The 15,185-nt window shown below is 61.0% G+C and overlaps 2 protein-coding genes across 4 annotated transcripts; one reads left to right on the top strand and one right to left on the bottom strand.

Annotated features, from left to right (window-relative positions):
• Positions 1 to 3,829: 3,829 nt before the first annotated feature.
• On the bottom strand, positions 3,830 to 9,074 carry FBXO2 (F-box protein 2). Its single transcript, XM_045859443.1, has 6 exons — positions 8,938 to 9,074; positions 5,665 to 6,021; positions 5,114 to 5,243; positions 4,949 to 5,044; positions 4,434 to 4,572; positions 3,830 to 4,255 (listed from the first exon to the last, which is right to left on the bottom strand). Exons 1-6 carry the CDS (start codon positions 8,957 to 8,959, stop codon positions 4,121 to 4,123), a joined length of 879 nt encoding a protein of 292 aa, XP_045715399.1. The 5' UTR covers positions 8,960 to 9,074; the 3' UTR covers positions 3,830 to 4,120.
• A 429-nt stretch (positions 9,075 to 9,503) lies between these two features.
• FBXO44 (F-box protein 44) lies at positions 9,504 to 14,518 on the top strand. Of its 3 annotated transcripts, none has more exons than XM_045858914.1 (6): positions 9,504 to 9,624; positions 10,474 to 10,762; positions 11,925 to 12,051; positions 12,202 to 12,297; positions 12,407 to 12,542; positions 13,431 to 14,518. In XM_045858914.1, the coding sequence occupies exons 1-6, from the start codon at positions 9,619 to 9,621 to the stop codon at positions 13,611 to 13,613; spliced, it is 837 nt and encodes a 278-aa protein (XP_045714870.1). In that variant the 5' UTR covers positions 9,504 to 9,618; the 3' UTR covers positions 13,614 to 14,518. The 3 variants fall into 3 exon arrangements, with proteins under 3 accessions (XP_045714870.1, XP_045714872.1, XP_045714871.1); XM_045858916.1 differs by having other exon boundaries at positions 11,925 to 12,022; XM_045858915.1 differs by lacking the exon at positions 9,504 to 9,624 and adding an exon at positions 9,781 to 9,898.
• Positions 14,519 to 15,185: the final 667 nt, after the last annotated feature.

Consider the following 15,185-nt stretch of genomic DNA (forward strand, 5'->3'; position numbering starts at 1 on the left):
CGTCCGTCTTCGGTCAGGCACCAGAGAGAAGGCGCCAGGACGTGAACTGGAAACCCGGCCTCAAGCACTGACTCCCGAGTCACGCCAGACAACCACCCCACGTCGCGGAATTGTCGCTCTCTTGTCTGATAACAGGAGTATCTGGGTCTACCAGGGAGGGCCGCTGGCAGATTCAATGAGCCTGTATGCTCGGCACAGGAACTGACACCTGTGCAGCCTCCACCGACGCCTGTCACTTGTCATCGCTGTCATCATTATGTTCACCGTCATCGTTGTCATCGTTACCGTTCAGCCCGTTCCTCTTGGGAAATCTGGTTTCATCAACTAGGCTGTCAGTGGCTGGTATCTAACTCCCCGTCCCGGGTCCCGCTGGACAAAGCAAGGCTTTGCCTTCAAGGGCACTGCGATCATTTCTGCCTCCTGTAGCATTTCTGCCTTATAAGACAGTGCACACAGTAGGTGCTCAGGGAACTCTCAGGACTGCCTGTCTACACCTCCAACCTCACGTCAAACCGTTCCCCAACTTGCCCGCTGAGTTCTGGCCATGCCGGTTGCCTTTCTGGTCTGTGGATAAGTCTATTCCCACCTCAGGGCCTTCGCACTTACTGCTCCTGCACTGTGCTTCCCCCAGCTGTCTGCTGGTTTGTCCTTATCGTTCAAATGTCACTTCCTCAGGGACGTCCCCCCAGTCCCCTTGACCAAAAGAGCACTCCCACCCTCACTCTCTACTTTGTCTACTGTGCTGTAGAAGTCAAGAGCCTACATGGCTGAATAGAATGCCATTTATTAGCTGTGTGGCCTCAGACAAGTTGCTTAACCTCTCTGTGCTTCAGTTTTCTCACCTATAAGAACTGGAAGTAATCATATCCCCACTTCATAAGGTTATTATGATAAAAATATATATATATTTATATATATTATATATATATATATATATATATATATATATATAAATATATATATATATATATCTTAGAGTAGTACCTGGTGTGGATAGTAAGTGCTGTACCATGTTAGTAATTTTTTTATTCATTCATTTAGCCTCTTGTGTTTATGTTTCTCCATCTGGGCTGTGTGTTCCAGAGCAGCAGAGTCCTTGCCTGTTTTATCCCTGCCTAACAGATAGTAGGTGCTCAATAAGTATTGATCAGTTAGAGAGGATCTTAGGGGACATGCAGGCCTGTCTCTCCTTAGCCAATGTCCATGGCCTTTGAACCATGTGGCTGGCGCACCTGTCTACCATCCCTGGCTTTAGCTCACCGCACTGTCTGGGAGGGCCCTCGGGCGCCCCCTGCTGGAAAGTGTGTCGGTTTCCCTAGAAGGAAGCTGATACCTGCAGTCCCGTTAAACTGTATGGTTCCTGGGGGTCCAGCTCTGCCCTCTAGATTAGAGACAATGAAGTCGGGGGTGGGGGGGGCGGTTAAGAGCAAGCTCTTTGGAGCAGGATGCATGTGGATTAGAACTTGTGCTTCTCCGGTCATTCTGTGTGCCACTTGCTGAGAAAGTCCCTCATCCTCAGTCTCATCCCGTGAAGAAAGAGGGTAACAATGCCCTCTCCCCCTTCCCACCTCCGTCTGCGTGGGGGGCCAGGGTGGTGTGACAGGATGTGCCCTGGGCACAGCGAGGCTTGCAGGCTCCCCCCACCCCATCCCACCCCCCGCAGCATCAGCCCTTCGACAGCTCAGGAGCTGCTGTCTTGTCTTCCCGAGCTAAACACCGCCAGTCTATCCGATGGTCCCTCCAGGGACAGGTGCTTGGGGACAGTGGGTCTGGACCACCCCATTATCCAAGCCCTCCAGGTGTACTCTGCAGGCTCTGGGGGGAGAATCTAGCCTCTGGGCTTCTGGCTCTTTCCTCTGAGAGCAGGCAGTTGTCCGGAGGTGGCCTCACTGGACCTGTACCCTCTTAGCCCACCCCACCCCCCTCCCTGGCTGCTCCGTCTCCCCATCACAGCCCAGAGACGGAGGTCTCCCTGGGCCCTCTCCTGCCTCACTGCACACTTGTCCCCGGCCCTCACCAGTGCCCTTGGCTTTGACTGGTGGCCACATACCCTGTGACTCCACTGTCTCCGGCCCATAGCTCCAGACACTGCACAGGCCTCTTTCCTGAATCCCCGTGGCGGGGGGGGGGGCTCCCCCACTGCAACGTCTTCCATGCCCCCCGAAATTCCCACCCTGACACCCAATCCTCACAAGCACTGGGGCCCACTGACATCTCAGTCCGGCCTCCTCCCACAGCCCCCACATGGGCTCTGGTCCTCTCCCGACTCATCCCTGTCTGGCCCCCCACATGCCCACCCTAGTCCCTCGCCCTAGAGCTTCCCGCTGCCTGTTACTCCTATACTTAAAACTGGGAGCTGTCAGCCTGGCTGGCGTAGCTCAGTGGATTGAGCTCGGGCTGCGAACCAAAGCATCGCAGGTTCGATTCCCAGTCAGGGCACATGCCTGGGTTACAGGCCATGGCCCCCAGCAACTGCACATTGATGTCTCTCTCTCTCTCTTTCTCCCTCCCTTCCCTCTCTAAAACTAAATAAATAAAATCTTTAAAAGAAAAACTGGGAGCTCTCAGGGGTGAGCCTCTTCCTTTGTAAATCCTCATCAAACTGGACCTCCAGGCCCATTGGCAACGCAGGTGGGTGTGGACGATGCCCTCCCCCGCCCGACTGTGAAATCCCCTAGAAAGGACTGGGGGTGCCCAGGGAGCAGGGGCTGCGCGTCCCACCTTGGGACTGGGCGTCCTCTGAGGTCAGGGCTCTGCTCCCCTCTGTCAGACTGAGGATGTCCCCGGAGCTGGGACTACGCCTCCACCATTAGACTGGAGACCCCGCAGGACACCAGATAAATCCCCTCCCAGGGTGCCACCTTTTCAATGTAGCCAGGGTGATGGCTCTTCCCGGGACGAGGAGGGTCGTGCTCACCGCTGTCACTTCAGGGCCCTGCACAAGGCCTGGCTGTGACGGGGACTTCAGGAACCGTGAGTGAATGGGTGGGTGAATGAATGAACCCATGAACCAGCGCAGGCGGGCCCCGCCTGAACCCTGCGATCCCGCCCGGCCAGCAGGTGGCGTCAGGGCTCAGAAGCAAAGGGAGGCTGGAGCGGCCCGGGGACTGTACTGGTCCCCACGGCGGCGGAGAGAGCAGCTGTTTCAGGACCTGGAACCACCCAGGAGCGGCAGCTGAGAGTCCCGGGGAGGGGCCTGGCTTCAGAGCTGCTGGGGAGGCTCTAAAGAGAGAGCCTGGCCCAGAGCCTGGCGCCACACCCGTCCCTCCTCCCCTCCCCTCCAACCGGCGCCAGGGGCCAGGCCCCCACAGGGCTCAGAAAAGGACCAATGAGACCAGATGCAAACAGCTTCTGCACGAGTCAGTAGCAAGCCGGGGAGGAGAGCCGGGACGTGGGCACGAACCGGAGAGGGGTACCAAGCTGACCCTTTCTGTGCTCCCCACCCCCACCTCCCCATCCCCCACCCCAGGTCATGGGCGTCCATCCCTGGGCCCAAGAGAATTCGTACCCCAGGGGAGATGCTGCCATCACCCATGGGGATCGAGAGAGGCCTGCAGGGCGGCCCCCTTCCGTGCTGGCCTCTGGGCAGCTTGGGTGTCAGTCAGGCGCCAGGCCCAGCTCCCCGCTCCGTGGCCTCACAATCCCAGCCTTTGTCCGCCGCCGCCCAGGCCTGGCTGGCTCTGCCGCGGCCCGATGGGCTCTGGAAACCCAAGCCCCTGGAGCCCCACCAAGTATTTTTCCAGGCTGAGCCAGGGGCCCTCAGGAGACAGGGCAGGGTGCAAAGGGGTGGGTGCTCATTCGTCCGTTTGTTCATGCATTTCTTCCTTGAACAAATAATATTTATTGAACGTCCACATTGTGGCAGGCACTGTGCTAGGGGTCGGGGATTCAGTGGTGGGCCCAGTCCAGGCCCAAGCCCTCACCCATCTTATTTTCCAGATGCAAACATATGCCGGCAAAACCCTTCTCTACCTGCGTGGGGGCTGGGCTTGGAATAAGGGGCGGGAGAGGAGTGCACGGGGTGGGGGGTGGGGGCGGTGTGGGTGCTACCACTAAGGCCTGTCTACCCCGGGCCTCTGCCCCTCCTGGGGCAGCTGCGGGGAGCGGGAGGAGGGGTCACTCAGGGCTCCACCCACACGCTGCTGTTGGTCACCCGGGCCCCGAACCAGCCCTTCCAGTAGACGGAGTCCTGGCCCCCGTGCTCGAAGCGGACGAAGCGAACGCCGGGCCCGTAGTCGGTGAAAGTGTGGGAGATCTGGGGGGATGAGGAGAAGGGTCAGTCTCGGGGCCCCGAGGCCTTCCCCGGCCACCCCACCCGGTCCACTGACTCGCCCCTAGCCCTGCTGGGTCTCTCAGCCCCTGAGCGCTCTCCCAGCCCCGCCCCGCCCACTACAGCCTGGTCCCGCCTCGCCGCCCCAAGTCTCCGAGCTCACCTCGATCCAGCCCCCACCGTCGTCCGTCTGCGGCACCGCCACCTGCCCGCTGTTGAACTCGGCCAGCACGTCTTCGTGCTCCGACAGCAGCTTCACCGTGAGCTCATACACGCAGCCTGCGTCGCTGCGCCCGGAGTACCTGCCCCCGGGAGGGAGCGAGAGCGGACGTGGGCCTCAGCCGCTAGGCCTGGGTACAGCAGGTAACCCTGCTGACCCTACTGCCAGTGTTCCCATTTTACAGATAAGGAAACTGAGGCCAGAGAGAGACAGTGACTTGCCGAAGGTCCAAACCCAAGGACTAAAACCCAAATGGGCCAGGCCCAACCTTGGGCACAAAGACGTGATTTGTTTGGACAGTAGAGGCATTCAAAAAAAAAAAAAATGCCAGCATTTAAACTCAAGAAGAAAGGTGGATTTCACCTTCTCCTGGAGACAGGTTCCACGTGGCCACCACCCCTAGGGGAGGCAGTGGCTTTGGTCCCCACCCCCCAGCCCAGCCCCGCAGGGCGGCTCACCAGTCCTTCACCACGATGGCCGGCTGAGTGGTGTCCAGCAGCTCCTCCCAGTAGCCCTCCGCCTGCAGGTCGATGACCTGCGCTTTCCGACACCACCTGGGGGAAGTGGGTTAGGAAGGAGTGGAGGCCCCCTTCCCCCTCCCCATCCATCCCCCTTCTCCTTACTCGAAGGAGGAAGCAAAGAACTTCTTGACGTTCTCATCGTGGACGAATTCCACTCCACAGTCTCCGGGCATTTCCTCCACCCTCCAGCCGTCCCCGCCGTGCTCCACGTCGCACCAGCCCTCCAAGTCCTCTGCGGGAACACGACAGCCCCACCCTCGTCACCCAGTCCCTGTGATGGTGTGGCGGCGCTGGCTTTTCCCCCCATAGCCGGGTGCTGGGCCAGCCGGTACTTGAATGGTGTCGGGTGGGACACGATGGTGGAGTTGAATGGCAGGCGCTTTCTGTTTGTCCCAGATTCTCTCTCCCTCCTGGGAGGGTCCCCTACAGGGCAAGCCTTGCCCTGGGTCACGGAGGGTGGAAGAGCCTGGGAAAGAGACCCCCAGGGAGCAGGCGGACAGGGAAATAATAGAGTTTCTTGGGGCTATTCTGTGCTGGGCGTTGTGCCAAGCGCTCTCATTTCACCCTCAAGCGCGCTGGCATTGTGCATGGCCCATTTTCCAGAGGGGGAAGCTAAGCCCCCCAGTCGTCGGGTACTAGGACCTGACCCTTACCTTCCCCACACGGGTTGCGCAGCAAGTTGCGCCGCCTCTTGCTCAGGAAGTAGAACTGCTGCCAGTGGTCGCGCTCGTCCTCCGCGCCGCCCTCGGGCACCAGCCCCTCCTGCTGGCACTTCAGCAGCCACAGGGGGGCGCCGTCCACCAGCTCCTTCCAGCGCAGACACACCAGGCGGCACACCTGCACGAGCTCGGAGGCCGGCAGCTCGGCCAGCACGCGCAGCAGCAGCGGCTCCGGCAGCTCTTCCAAGAACGCCGCCGCCGCCTCCTCCTCCTCCCCGGCGCTCGCCTCCTCCGCGCACGCCTCCTCCTGCTGCTCCTCGGGGCTCGCCTCCTCAGGCTGGCCCACGCTCTCTGCGGGGGCGAAGCGGTGGGCGGGGGGGGGGGGTGATGACTCCCCCCAAACTGTCTCCCTACAACCCCCAAAACCGCCCCCCACCCAGCAGCTGGGGGACAGAGGTTCTATGACCTGAAACTGGTGCCCAGCGGAGGCGGCCCGGGGGAAACCAGGACCACAGACCAGCCCCAAGGCCGAGAGCTGCCTTAGAGGCCTCAGTTTCCCCTGCAAGGCCAGCACACCCCACACCTGAGTGGATAACAGCAGCTGATGATGTTATTAACAGGACTGCCTTACATTTCACACATGAACTTCCTTAATCCTTCCAGCCACCCTCTGAGATCCCTGCTCCTGTCACCTCCTCATGGAAGCCCTCCTGGACTTCCCCATTACATCCTCTCACCGCCGGGGTTCCAGTCCTTCCCAAGTTTTGTCCTAGTGGGTAATGGTTTTTAAAACACCTTTCCTGGGACTAGATTGAGGGCGTGATGGGCAGGAACGGGGTCTGGGGAACTCGATGCTATATCCCCAGTGCCTGGCATCTGGCACACCATCAGTAGCTCATGTTTATTGGACACTTAGGGAGTGTGGGCCTGTTCTGAGCATTTTAATTTCATTTATTCTTTAAAGCCTCACAGCGTCTCTTCAAGGCTTTTTCTGTCGCTGTCCCTATTTCACTGATGAGGACACAGAGGCACAGAGAGGTGAACCGGCTAAGGATCACACAGCAAGTGGGTGGTCGGAGCCTAGACTTGACCCCAGGCAGCCTGGCCCCAGGGCCACCTTTAGCCCGCACTCGTCAATAAAACCCCTCCCTGAATTAGGAGGCACCGCTGTGATTTGGATTCTGCAGATGGAAGTGCTCAGACTCCGGGATGCGCGATGGCTTCCCGAAGGTCACGCTGCTAGGATTAGGGAAGGGGACACAGGGGCCTGAGGCCCGAGGGGGAGGCAACCAGGGGTCCTTGACTGGAGGTGGGGGAGAGGGGCTCATTAAAAGGCCCCATGAAGCTTTTTTCCACTCCTGGCCCTCCGGTTCCTGATCTATAGAATGCCAGGCCGTTCAGGCAATGCTAATGTCCAAATCCCCTGAAGGGGGTAGGGCATTCTCAATGGTCAGGAAGTGGACAGACGTCAGGTGCTGCGGGCTAGACCGGCCTCTGGATCCCAGGCGGCCTCAGCCAGGCCGCTGAAGCCTTGAGTAAGCGGATACCAAGTGCCCAGTGTCTCTGGAGGAGGGAGACAGTGTGAGGAGAAGACAGGGCCACTCTGGGTGACAGGGGAGGCCACAGCTCTGACTCGGGGGGCAGAGTGGTTCTATGGGCTGAACCCTGGAAAGCCAAGGTGGTGGTGGAAATGGGCTGGACACTGGGGAAGGGAACAGGCAGGGCCTGGGCCCAAGTCTGGCTGTCGCCAGGACCCCAGCCTGCCAGCCCTTCACCTCCTCCCCACACAGTCAGACCCTTGCTTGCAGAACCGGGGTTTACCCCTTCGGAGCCCAGAGCGCACAGTGGGTCCTCACTAGACCTTATCTGTGAGTCTTATCATTCAGCGCAGCACGTTCCCTTAATTATTAGCCTTTTTATTATTTACTTATTTTGCCACATCTGTATGATGTGGGGCTTCACCCCTTCCCTTTTGGCAAAGAGGAAGCTAAGGCCCAGGGACGCTACCTGGCTTCTCCCAAGCCACACTGCGGATCGGTGGGAAGTCAGAGAAGAGCACACCAGGCCCCAACGACGCCACATCACCCGCCCATCCTGCTGCCCGCGGCTCTCCGGGGAGCGGAGCCCAGTGTCCTCACCTCTCCACCCCTCCCCCTGCCCTGCCCTGGCCCTGGTGGACACCTGATGCTCCCCCGAAAGGTGCACCTCGCCCAGGCCCCTCTCCTGGCCCCAGGCCTGGCACTTGAGGCCCCAGATCTGGTTACAGGCCCCCCCCACCCTTGCTGCAGCGCACACAACTCTCCACATTGTTGCGGTCCTCGGAAAGTTATCTGGCCCCTGGAAGCTGCCCCCAGGGCTGATTCACTCACCAGGGAATAGCTAGCTGGGCCCTGACAAGAAGCAGGAGCCCATGCTGGGGCGCTAGACAAGGTGCGGCAAGGGGGCCGTGGAGGACTGGGGGTGGGAGCCCAAGGAGCTGGGGTTGTCGGGGCCGGGAGGAGGGGGCTTGGCTGCCTGAGCGGGCACCAATCTGTCTCCTGTCGCCTCCCCCAGGCAGTGCCCCCTCTTAGATGGGCCTGCTGAGGGAGGGCCGGGCAGTCTGCAGGCGGGACTTGCTCCCACCACCCTGACTCAGCGGCCAACCCCTACAGGCCAAGCCAGGTCCGCCAGCTCGGAGGCCGGGGAAGGGGGTCTCTGGTGCCAGACAAGATGACTGGGCAGTCTCAGAGGGCCCCGGGTATTGGCGAGAGCTGGTGCCTAACCTCCCCTCACTACTGGCCGGGTCCCCACTGGGCACCGGGCCACCCAGATGAAGGGTGGCCCCTCCAGACCAGGGAGCCCAGGAGAATGGGGTGGGGAGAGGCTGGTAACCCCAGGACAGCCATGCGGATTCAAATAGCGCAGCAGTCGGAGCCGCCAAATGAAAGAAACTGATGGAAGGAAAGGGCGGGCAGCCTCCTGCAGTCTCCTGCATCCTAGATGTCGCCCAGACCCCGGCCTGATACACCCTCAGCAAGCTGGGAGGCGGGAACGTGGGATTACTCCTATGCTGTTTCCTGGGTAAACGGAAACCCAGAGTCCTTCCTCCCTGCCCGTCACCTCTCGAGGCCTCAGAGGACTGTGCTCTTTTGAGACTGTGTCAAGGGCTTTGCTCAGGCGAAAGTTTGCAGCGCTGGGTTTCGGCACCCCCACCCCCTGGAGCACTCGCCCGCCCGCCCCGGTCTCCCCTCCCAGGCTGAGCTAGTGGGTCCGGGGTGCGGTAGCTACCTGGGTCACCGTCTCCGTCCATCTCTGCGGAGGGCGATCGCAAGGAGGAGGAGCCGGAGCGCTGCGGGGCTGCCCGGGTCCCTAGGCGTGGGCGAGTCTAGGTGCTGCCTGCGTCTGGGTCGGGTCCGGGCCTGCGGCTCCTCTTAAAGGCCCCTGCCTCCGCCCCCGCCCCGCCTTTGGCCCCGCGCCGCGGCTGGCCGCCCCGCAGTCCGGAGCTGTCGGCCCCGGCGGGGCCTGAGGCTGCAGGTTCCTCGGCGGACCCGGGAGGCCGGGAGAGATCAAGAATCATTCTTATTTTTTGTTTGTTTGTTTTATTTTTAATTGGGGGGGTCCGATCTGAGCCTTCTCCCAGCTCCCTCCTGGGTTGGCTGCGGGGAGGAGGGCGCGAGGGGACAGGGAGAGTCTGGGTCACGCGGAGGGTGCGGGGCACGCAGCCAAGCAAAGGGGAGGGGCAGAGGCTCCTCCCGACACCCCCACCCCGGGTAATTTTCCTACTTCACGGTCGGGGGGGGGGGGGCCGCGTCCCAGGTCCCGCGCACCCGGGCGCACGCCGGCGCGGCTCCGCGCGGGGAGGGGAGCGGGCGGTGGAGGCGGGGCCGGGGCAGGGCGCTTACACCGGCGACCGCAGGCGGAGGCCGGCTCGGCTCCTGCGACCGAGCGGGATCTCGCCGCGGCGGCCGAATGCAGGTGACCGGCGGGGGTGGGCGCGGGGGTTGCCGCGGCAGGGGCGCAGGCGCGGGCGGGCGGGGGCCTGGCAGCCGGCTCTGCGGTTCCCGGCCCCGCCGCTGTGCGCGGAGGGAGGCCCAGCTCGGACGAGTCGCGGGCCGCCTGGGCTGCGCGGTGCGGCCCCCAGCGGTGGCGCGAGCGGAAACCGGGCAGAGTTCTTCCTCGATGTGCAGGGGTCCGAGTCCCGACTTTGGGGGACTTTGTTAAAGTCGCGACGCGGAATGAGAGGCCGAAGGTGCGCAAGGGGACCTGGAGCTGGAGCCCAGACACGGAAATGGGGGTGGGGGGAACAGGCAAGGCCTGTCCGTCGCCCACCTCTTCTCCAGTCCCCGCTGGGCGGATCATGTCCACTGCGGTTCGAGAATGTCGCCGGAGCCCTTTGGACCTCCGTCTGAGACAATAATTATCCCTGCCCCCAACATCGCCCCCTCTCTCCGAGGACAGGAGAGAGGCCGGAGAAGGCACGGGACAGCCTGGACTGCTCTGCGGGGCTGCGCTCCGTCACCTCCGTTCCAGAGGCTGCCTGGCCCCTGGGAAAGGCTGCCTCAAGAATCGAGAATCGGAGAAAACTCGGGCTCCTCCCCTCGGCTCCCGTGTGTGTGTGTGTGTGTGTGTGTGTGTGTGTGTGTGTGTGTGTGTGTCCTTAAGCCTCCTTTACAGAGGAGGACACGGAGGCTCAGAAAGGCACAGTGACTTTCCTGAGACAGTAAATGCCGGGCCTGGGACAGGAACCTCCGCCACCGCGGGGTGCTGCACTACCGGGCGCAGGCAGAGGGCTTGGTCTGTAGCCGGACTTTTCAATGTCCACAGGAGAGCGTCCGGAAGCCGGGAGCCATGGCGGCCGGGAACATCAACGAGCTGCCCGAGGCCATCCTGCTGGAACTGTTCACGCACGTGCCCGCGCGCCAGCTGCTGCTGCGCTGCCGCCTCGTCTGCAGCCTCTGGCGCGACCTCATCGACCTCGTCACCCTCTGGAAGCGCAAGTGCCTGCGGGAGGGCTTCATCACCGAGGACTGGGACCAGCCTGTGGCCGACTGGAAGATCTTCTACTTCCTACGGAGCCTGCACAGGAACCTCCTGCACAACCCGTGTGCAGAAGGTGGGGCGCGGAGTGGGTCTGGCATGCTCCCAGCACACACGCTGTCGGGACACCTGCTAACTTTTACTAAGCACTTACTAAGCGCTAGGCACTTTCAGTGGTTTAACTCCTTTAATCCTCTCACAATAACCCTAAAAGGCAGGTACTAGTAGCATACCCATTTTTCCAATTTACACACTGAGGCCAAGAGGGACATTTCTTATTTCACCCTTAAGACTACTTCCCCGGTGACCTTTCCTAGGAGAGGGAGTGTTGGCCTGTTAGGACTAACTATGTCCCAGGCACGAGGCCAGGAAGTCAGCCTCCAGGGCCAGGCCTACTAGACCGCCCCAGAGGCCAAAGGGGGCTTCCCTTATGGAAGAAGGACAGAGCCAGTCTTCTCTCCAGCACCTCCCAACAACAGATTAAGCAAGACCTCTGCAGCCATCCAGAGCTCCCTTGTTCCCTCGGTGTGGTGAACTCGTGGGCTGCACGCCTGCACGGGTGGGGGAGAGGGGGCGGGAACCTCGTTCTCAGTTACGCGGCCAAATCCTGGAGCAACAGGACGGTAAAACAACTCCAGGCTCTCCAGCGCTGTCGGAGGCCCGCCTCACTGGACGCCCCAACAGCCTTGTTCTCGCCCAGCAGCGGGCGCACTATGTAGTCTGTGAGCCAAATCGGGTCCAGAAGCTAAGAATAGTTTTTACAGTTTTGAAGGGTTAAAAAAAAAAGCATACTATGTGATAGAGACAGTGCCTGCAAACCCTAAAATATTTTGGCCTTTTACAGAAAGTTTGCCAGTTCCTATTCTTGACCCCAGTTTCTAGAAGACAAAACCAAGGCTCAGAGGGGGAAAGCAACTTGCCTAGGGTCACACAGCCCAGATTGGGCAGGGGCGGGACTAGACCCAGATCTGGCCGGAGTCACAGCGTTCTGCGTCACAGAAGGGGCTGCTGCTTGCTCATCACCCCGTGTCTCAGGCTTCCAGTGCAAATCACCTGCCGTGCGCGGTGCCTGACACACAGGAAGTTCCTCGTTCGAGGCAGGCGATGCTGACCTGCAGAGTTCCACGGCCGGGACACAGGGCTGGAGGGCACCTGCTGAGGTGCAGGAAGAAGGGGCCCCTGGGAGACGGCGACCACGGAGGGGCGTCCCCTTGATGTGCACGGTACTTTCCTGCCAGAGGGATTTGAGTTCTGGAGCCTGGACGTGAATGGAGGCGATGAGTGGAAGGTGGAAGATCTCTCCGGAGACCAGAGGAAGGAATTCCCCAATGACCAGGTCAAGAAATACTTCGTGACTTCTTATTAGTAAGATCCAAGGTCAGGGGGCCTTGGGGTGAGGGGGGGAAGCCCAAGTCACTTAACCCTGGGGTCTCTCCTGCTCTGGGCCGGCAGTCCTAGCCTCCCAGTGCCTTAGTGGAGAACCTCAGCTCCCCCCACCCTGCACCCGCCCCCCAGCACCTGCCTCAAGTCCCAGGTGGTGGACCTAAAGGCCGAAGGGTATTGGGAGGAGCTGATGGACACCACACGGCCGGACATCAAGGTCAAGGACTGGTGAGTGCCCGGAGCGAGGGTTTGAGGGGGGGCCCCTGCCACTCAGGCGCCCCACCCCCACCCTGCCCCCCATCTCCAAGGCCCTTATGGGCCTTCCCTCTGCCTGTAGGTTCGCAGCAAGGCCGGACTGCGGGTCCAAGTACCAGCTGTGCGTTCAGCTCCTGTCGTCAGCGCACGCGCCTCTGGGCACCTTCCAGCCAGACCCAGCGATGATCCAGCAGAAGAGCGACGCCAAGTGGAGGGAGGTATGTGGGCCGGGAAGCGGGCAAGGGCACACCGCTCAAGGCTGAGACTACAGCCAGACAGGTCTGGGTTCAAATCCCAGCTCTGCTGCTTCTCACCCGGGCTTCGGCCGCTCTGAGCTCTGAAAGACGTCAGCGAGGTGATGCCGGTGAAGCCACACTCAAAAGGCTACGATTAATGACTAATGTCGACTGTTGCTGCTGTCTCGATGCTGGCAGGTGACAGCAAGTGGTCAGCCAACATTTTCTTAAAGGGCTAGATGGAAACACTTCAGCCTTTGCAGGCCGTGCTGTCCCTGTTACGATTGTTCGACTCTTCGACTCCGCAGTTGCGTTGTGAGACGCAGCTTCGGCGAGTGGACACGTCTGTGTTCCGATCAAATTTGCAAAAGTGGGTGAGGGGCCAACTCCGGATCTGGACCAGTGGCGTCCAGGAAACTTTCTGCGGTGATAGCAATGATCTGTCTGCGCTCTCCAGTGTGGTAGCCAATAGCCTCTTGATAAGAGCCAGTTCCCAGTGTGACTAAGGAACTGAATGTTTAAGTTCCCCTAATGCTAACTGATTTTAACCTAAATAGCTGCATGTGCCCAGCGATGATGGAACTGGGCATCCTTTGAAGGCTTGCGAAATCGCCTTCATCATTCTGTGCTGCACTCGGACCCTCCAGGACTGTACCCCGTTTTACAGATGAGGAAACTGAGGCGTAGAAGGGGGAGGTGGTCTGCCCAGCATCTCAGAGTTAGAGCTGGGACTCAGTTCCTCTGACCCCTCGACCAGCACTAAGATAGCAGACGCCTACTGGCCCCCCCGTCCCCCGCCCCTCAGGCAGCGCTACCCTCAGGGTCAGCTCCCTTGACCTCACTCTCCTCCCTCCACCTGCCCCCTCCCAGGTCTCCCACACCTTCTCCAACTACCCGCCCGGCGTCCGCTACATCTGGTTTCAGCACGGCGGCGTGGACACCCACTACTGGGCCGGCTGGTACGGCCCGAGGGTCACAAACAGCAGCATCACCATCGGGCCCCCCGCTGCCCTGATGTCTCCGAGCCCCCATCCACAGAACGCTGACTGGTAAACTGTTGTCAGAGAAAGGCGGGGCTTGGGGAAGGGAGGTGGGCCAGGCTCCCCCGGAGCTCCTAGTTCAGCCTCGCTCCACCCCCCCCGCCTCTTTGTGGAGCCCCTCCATTCGTGCGCCTTCACGTGCCATGGACAGCCAGTTCTCCATCCCAGGGCTCAACCTGAACAATGAGGCCTTTAAGAGAGGGGCCCCTGAGGTTAGGGAGGTACAGGGTGTTCCCCAGGGGCCTCCCCCAGACCCTCTGAGGGTGGGTCTCCAAGCTCAGATGGCAGGCAGCCTAGATCTGGGTTTTTCTACCTTCCCCTCCTGGGCCTTTCTCCGTGTGTCTTTTGGGGCCCCTCGAAGCAGGGGCAGAGTAAAGGGCATCTGGCAAGCCTGTGGCTGCCCCGGATCGTGCAGATGCTGGCAGGTGACTGTGGAGCTCGGACAGGCCTGAGAGGGGAAGGAGGGCCCTGCTATTGCCAAGCTCTCGCTCTGCCCACCGGCTCTGAGTGGTGGCTGAGGCCCAGGGGCTCGTGCCTGGTCTGAGGCGGGCAGGCCCAGGGAGGGGTGGAGCCCACATCAGGTCTGGGCTGTCCTCACCATCGGTGACGCCCCAGAAGCCAGATGGGGTGGGGCTCTCCAGAAAACCTCCAGAATCCCCTGCGTGGTAACGCAGGGCAGGTGGGTGCAGGATTGGGCTGTGATTCTGAGAGCTAGGACGTGTGGGCATAGGATGAGTGGGGTGGGGGTTTTCGAGGACCACCCGTCCACCTGCATGCCTGGACCAGGCCCCCACCCCTCCCTGGGAAATGCCACTCACAGGGCCTCCCCGCCCTGCCCTGTGCCTCTCCCTCCTGCTGGAAGGACACCAGCGCTCTGATCCCACCCCTGCCGCATGCAGCCAAATAAAAGGCCATCCCAGCCCAACTTGTGCCGTGTGGTTTCTGGGGGGTAAAGGGCCAACTTCATGGGAGGCCCCAGACCGGGCACAGGGGCAGCACGCGTGGCCTCTGTCCAAGGAACAGAGAGGGGCAGGCCTTTCGGGAGCCGCGCCATGGAGAATCAGGGTCACGGGACAGGCCCCTCGATGAGCGGCAAACACCTGGCCCTAGTCGCCATCAGCCTCGCTTGCTTCCGCCCTGGCCTGGCAGCGCGGCCTGGCAGCCAGCGCGGCGGGTGGGGTGTGTAGATATCTCCCGGCAGCCCTTGTGTGCCCCTCGTGCTAGGGCAACAGGGGCATCCCAGCCCTGCTGGGTGTAAGGTGTTTCACCTACTCTTCCCAAAGCTTTAATGACGTGAGGTGAAGCCAAGGCACTTAGAACGGTTCTCCGTGGGTGCTCAGTAAGTACTGTTAAACTGAATTATCTCACTCAACAAGGAGCTAGATGAGGGCCTCAGCCGGGGCAGGGCCCCCACTCAACAGCTGTGTGCAAGTGAGCAGAGGACGCCCCTCCTTGGAGGAGACACAGCCCTAACGAGGAGTGAATGGGATCTGGCCAGGCACCTTGGTGCCGCTCACAGCCTGCACAACCCTTTGTGGTTCCCTGCGGGACCAGGTGCTTGATAATTATTTGTAGCATGAAGGAT

Source organism: Phyllostomus hastatus, unplaced genomic scaffold (assembly GCF_019186645.2).
Source record: "Phyllostomus hastatus isolate PE091 unplaced genomic scaffold, TTU_PhHast_1.1 phas_scaffold_182, whole genome shotgun sequence".
Lineage (NCBI taxonomy): Eukaryota > Metazoa > Chordata > Mammalia > Chiroptera > Phyllostomidae > Phyllostomus > Phyllostomus hastatus.

Excerpts from the sequence above, each read along its gene's own strand:
- FBXO2 (XM_045859443.1), bottom strand. The coding sequence starts at position 8,959 with ATGGACGGAGACGGTGACCCAG. Across the intron at positions 6,022-8,937 it reads GGACGGAGACGGTGACCCAG|AGAGCGTGGGCCAGCCTGAG; the intron begins GTAGCTACCGCA and ends TCGCCCCCGCAG. Across the intron at positions 5,244-5,664 it reads GCGCAACCCGTGTGGGGAAG|AGGACTTGGAGGGCTGGTGC; the intron begins GTAAGGGTCAGG and ends GTGTTCCCGCAG.
- FBXO44 (XM_045858914.1), top strand. Across the intron at positions 12,052-12,201 it reads TACTTCGTGACTTCTTATTA|CACCTGCCTCAAGTCCCAGG; the intron begins GTAAGATCCAAG and ends CCCGCCCCCCAG. Across the intron at positions 12,543-13,430 it reads GCGACGCCAAGTGGAGGGAG|GTCTCCCACACCTTCTCCAA; the intron begins GTATGTGGGCCG and ends GCCCCCTCCCAG.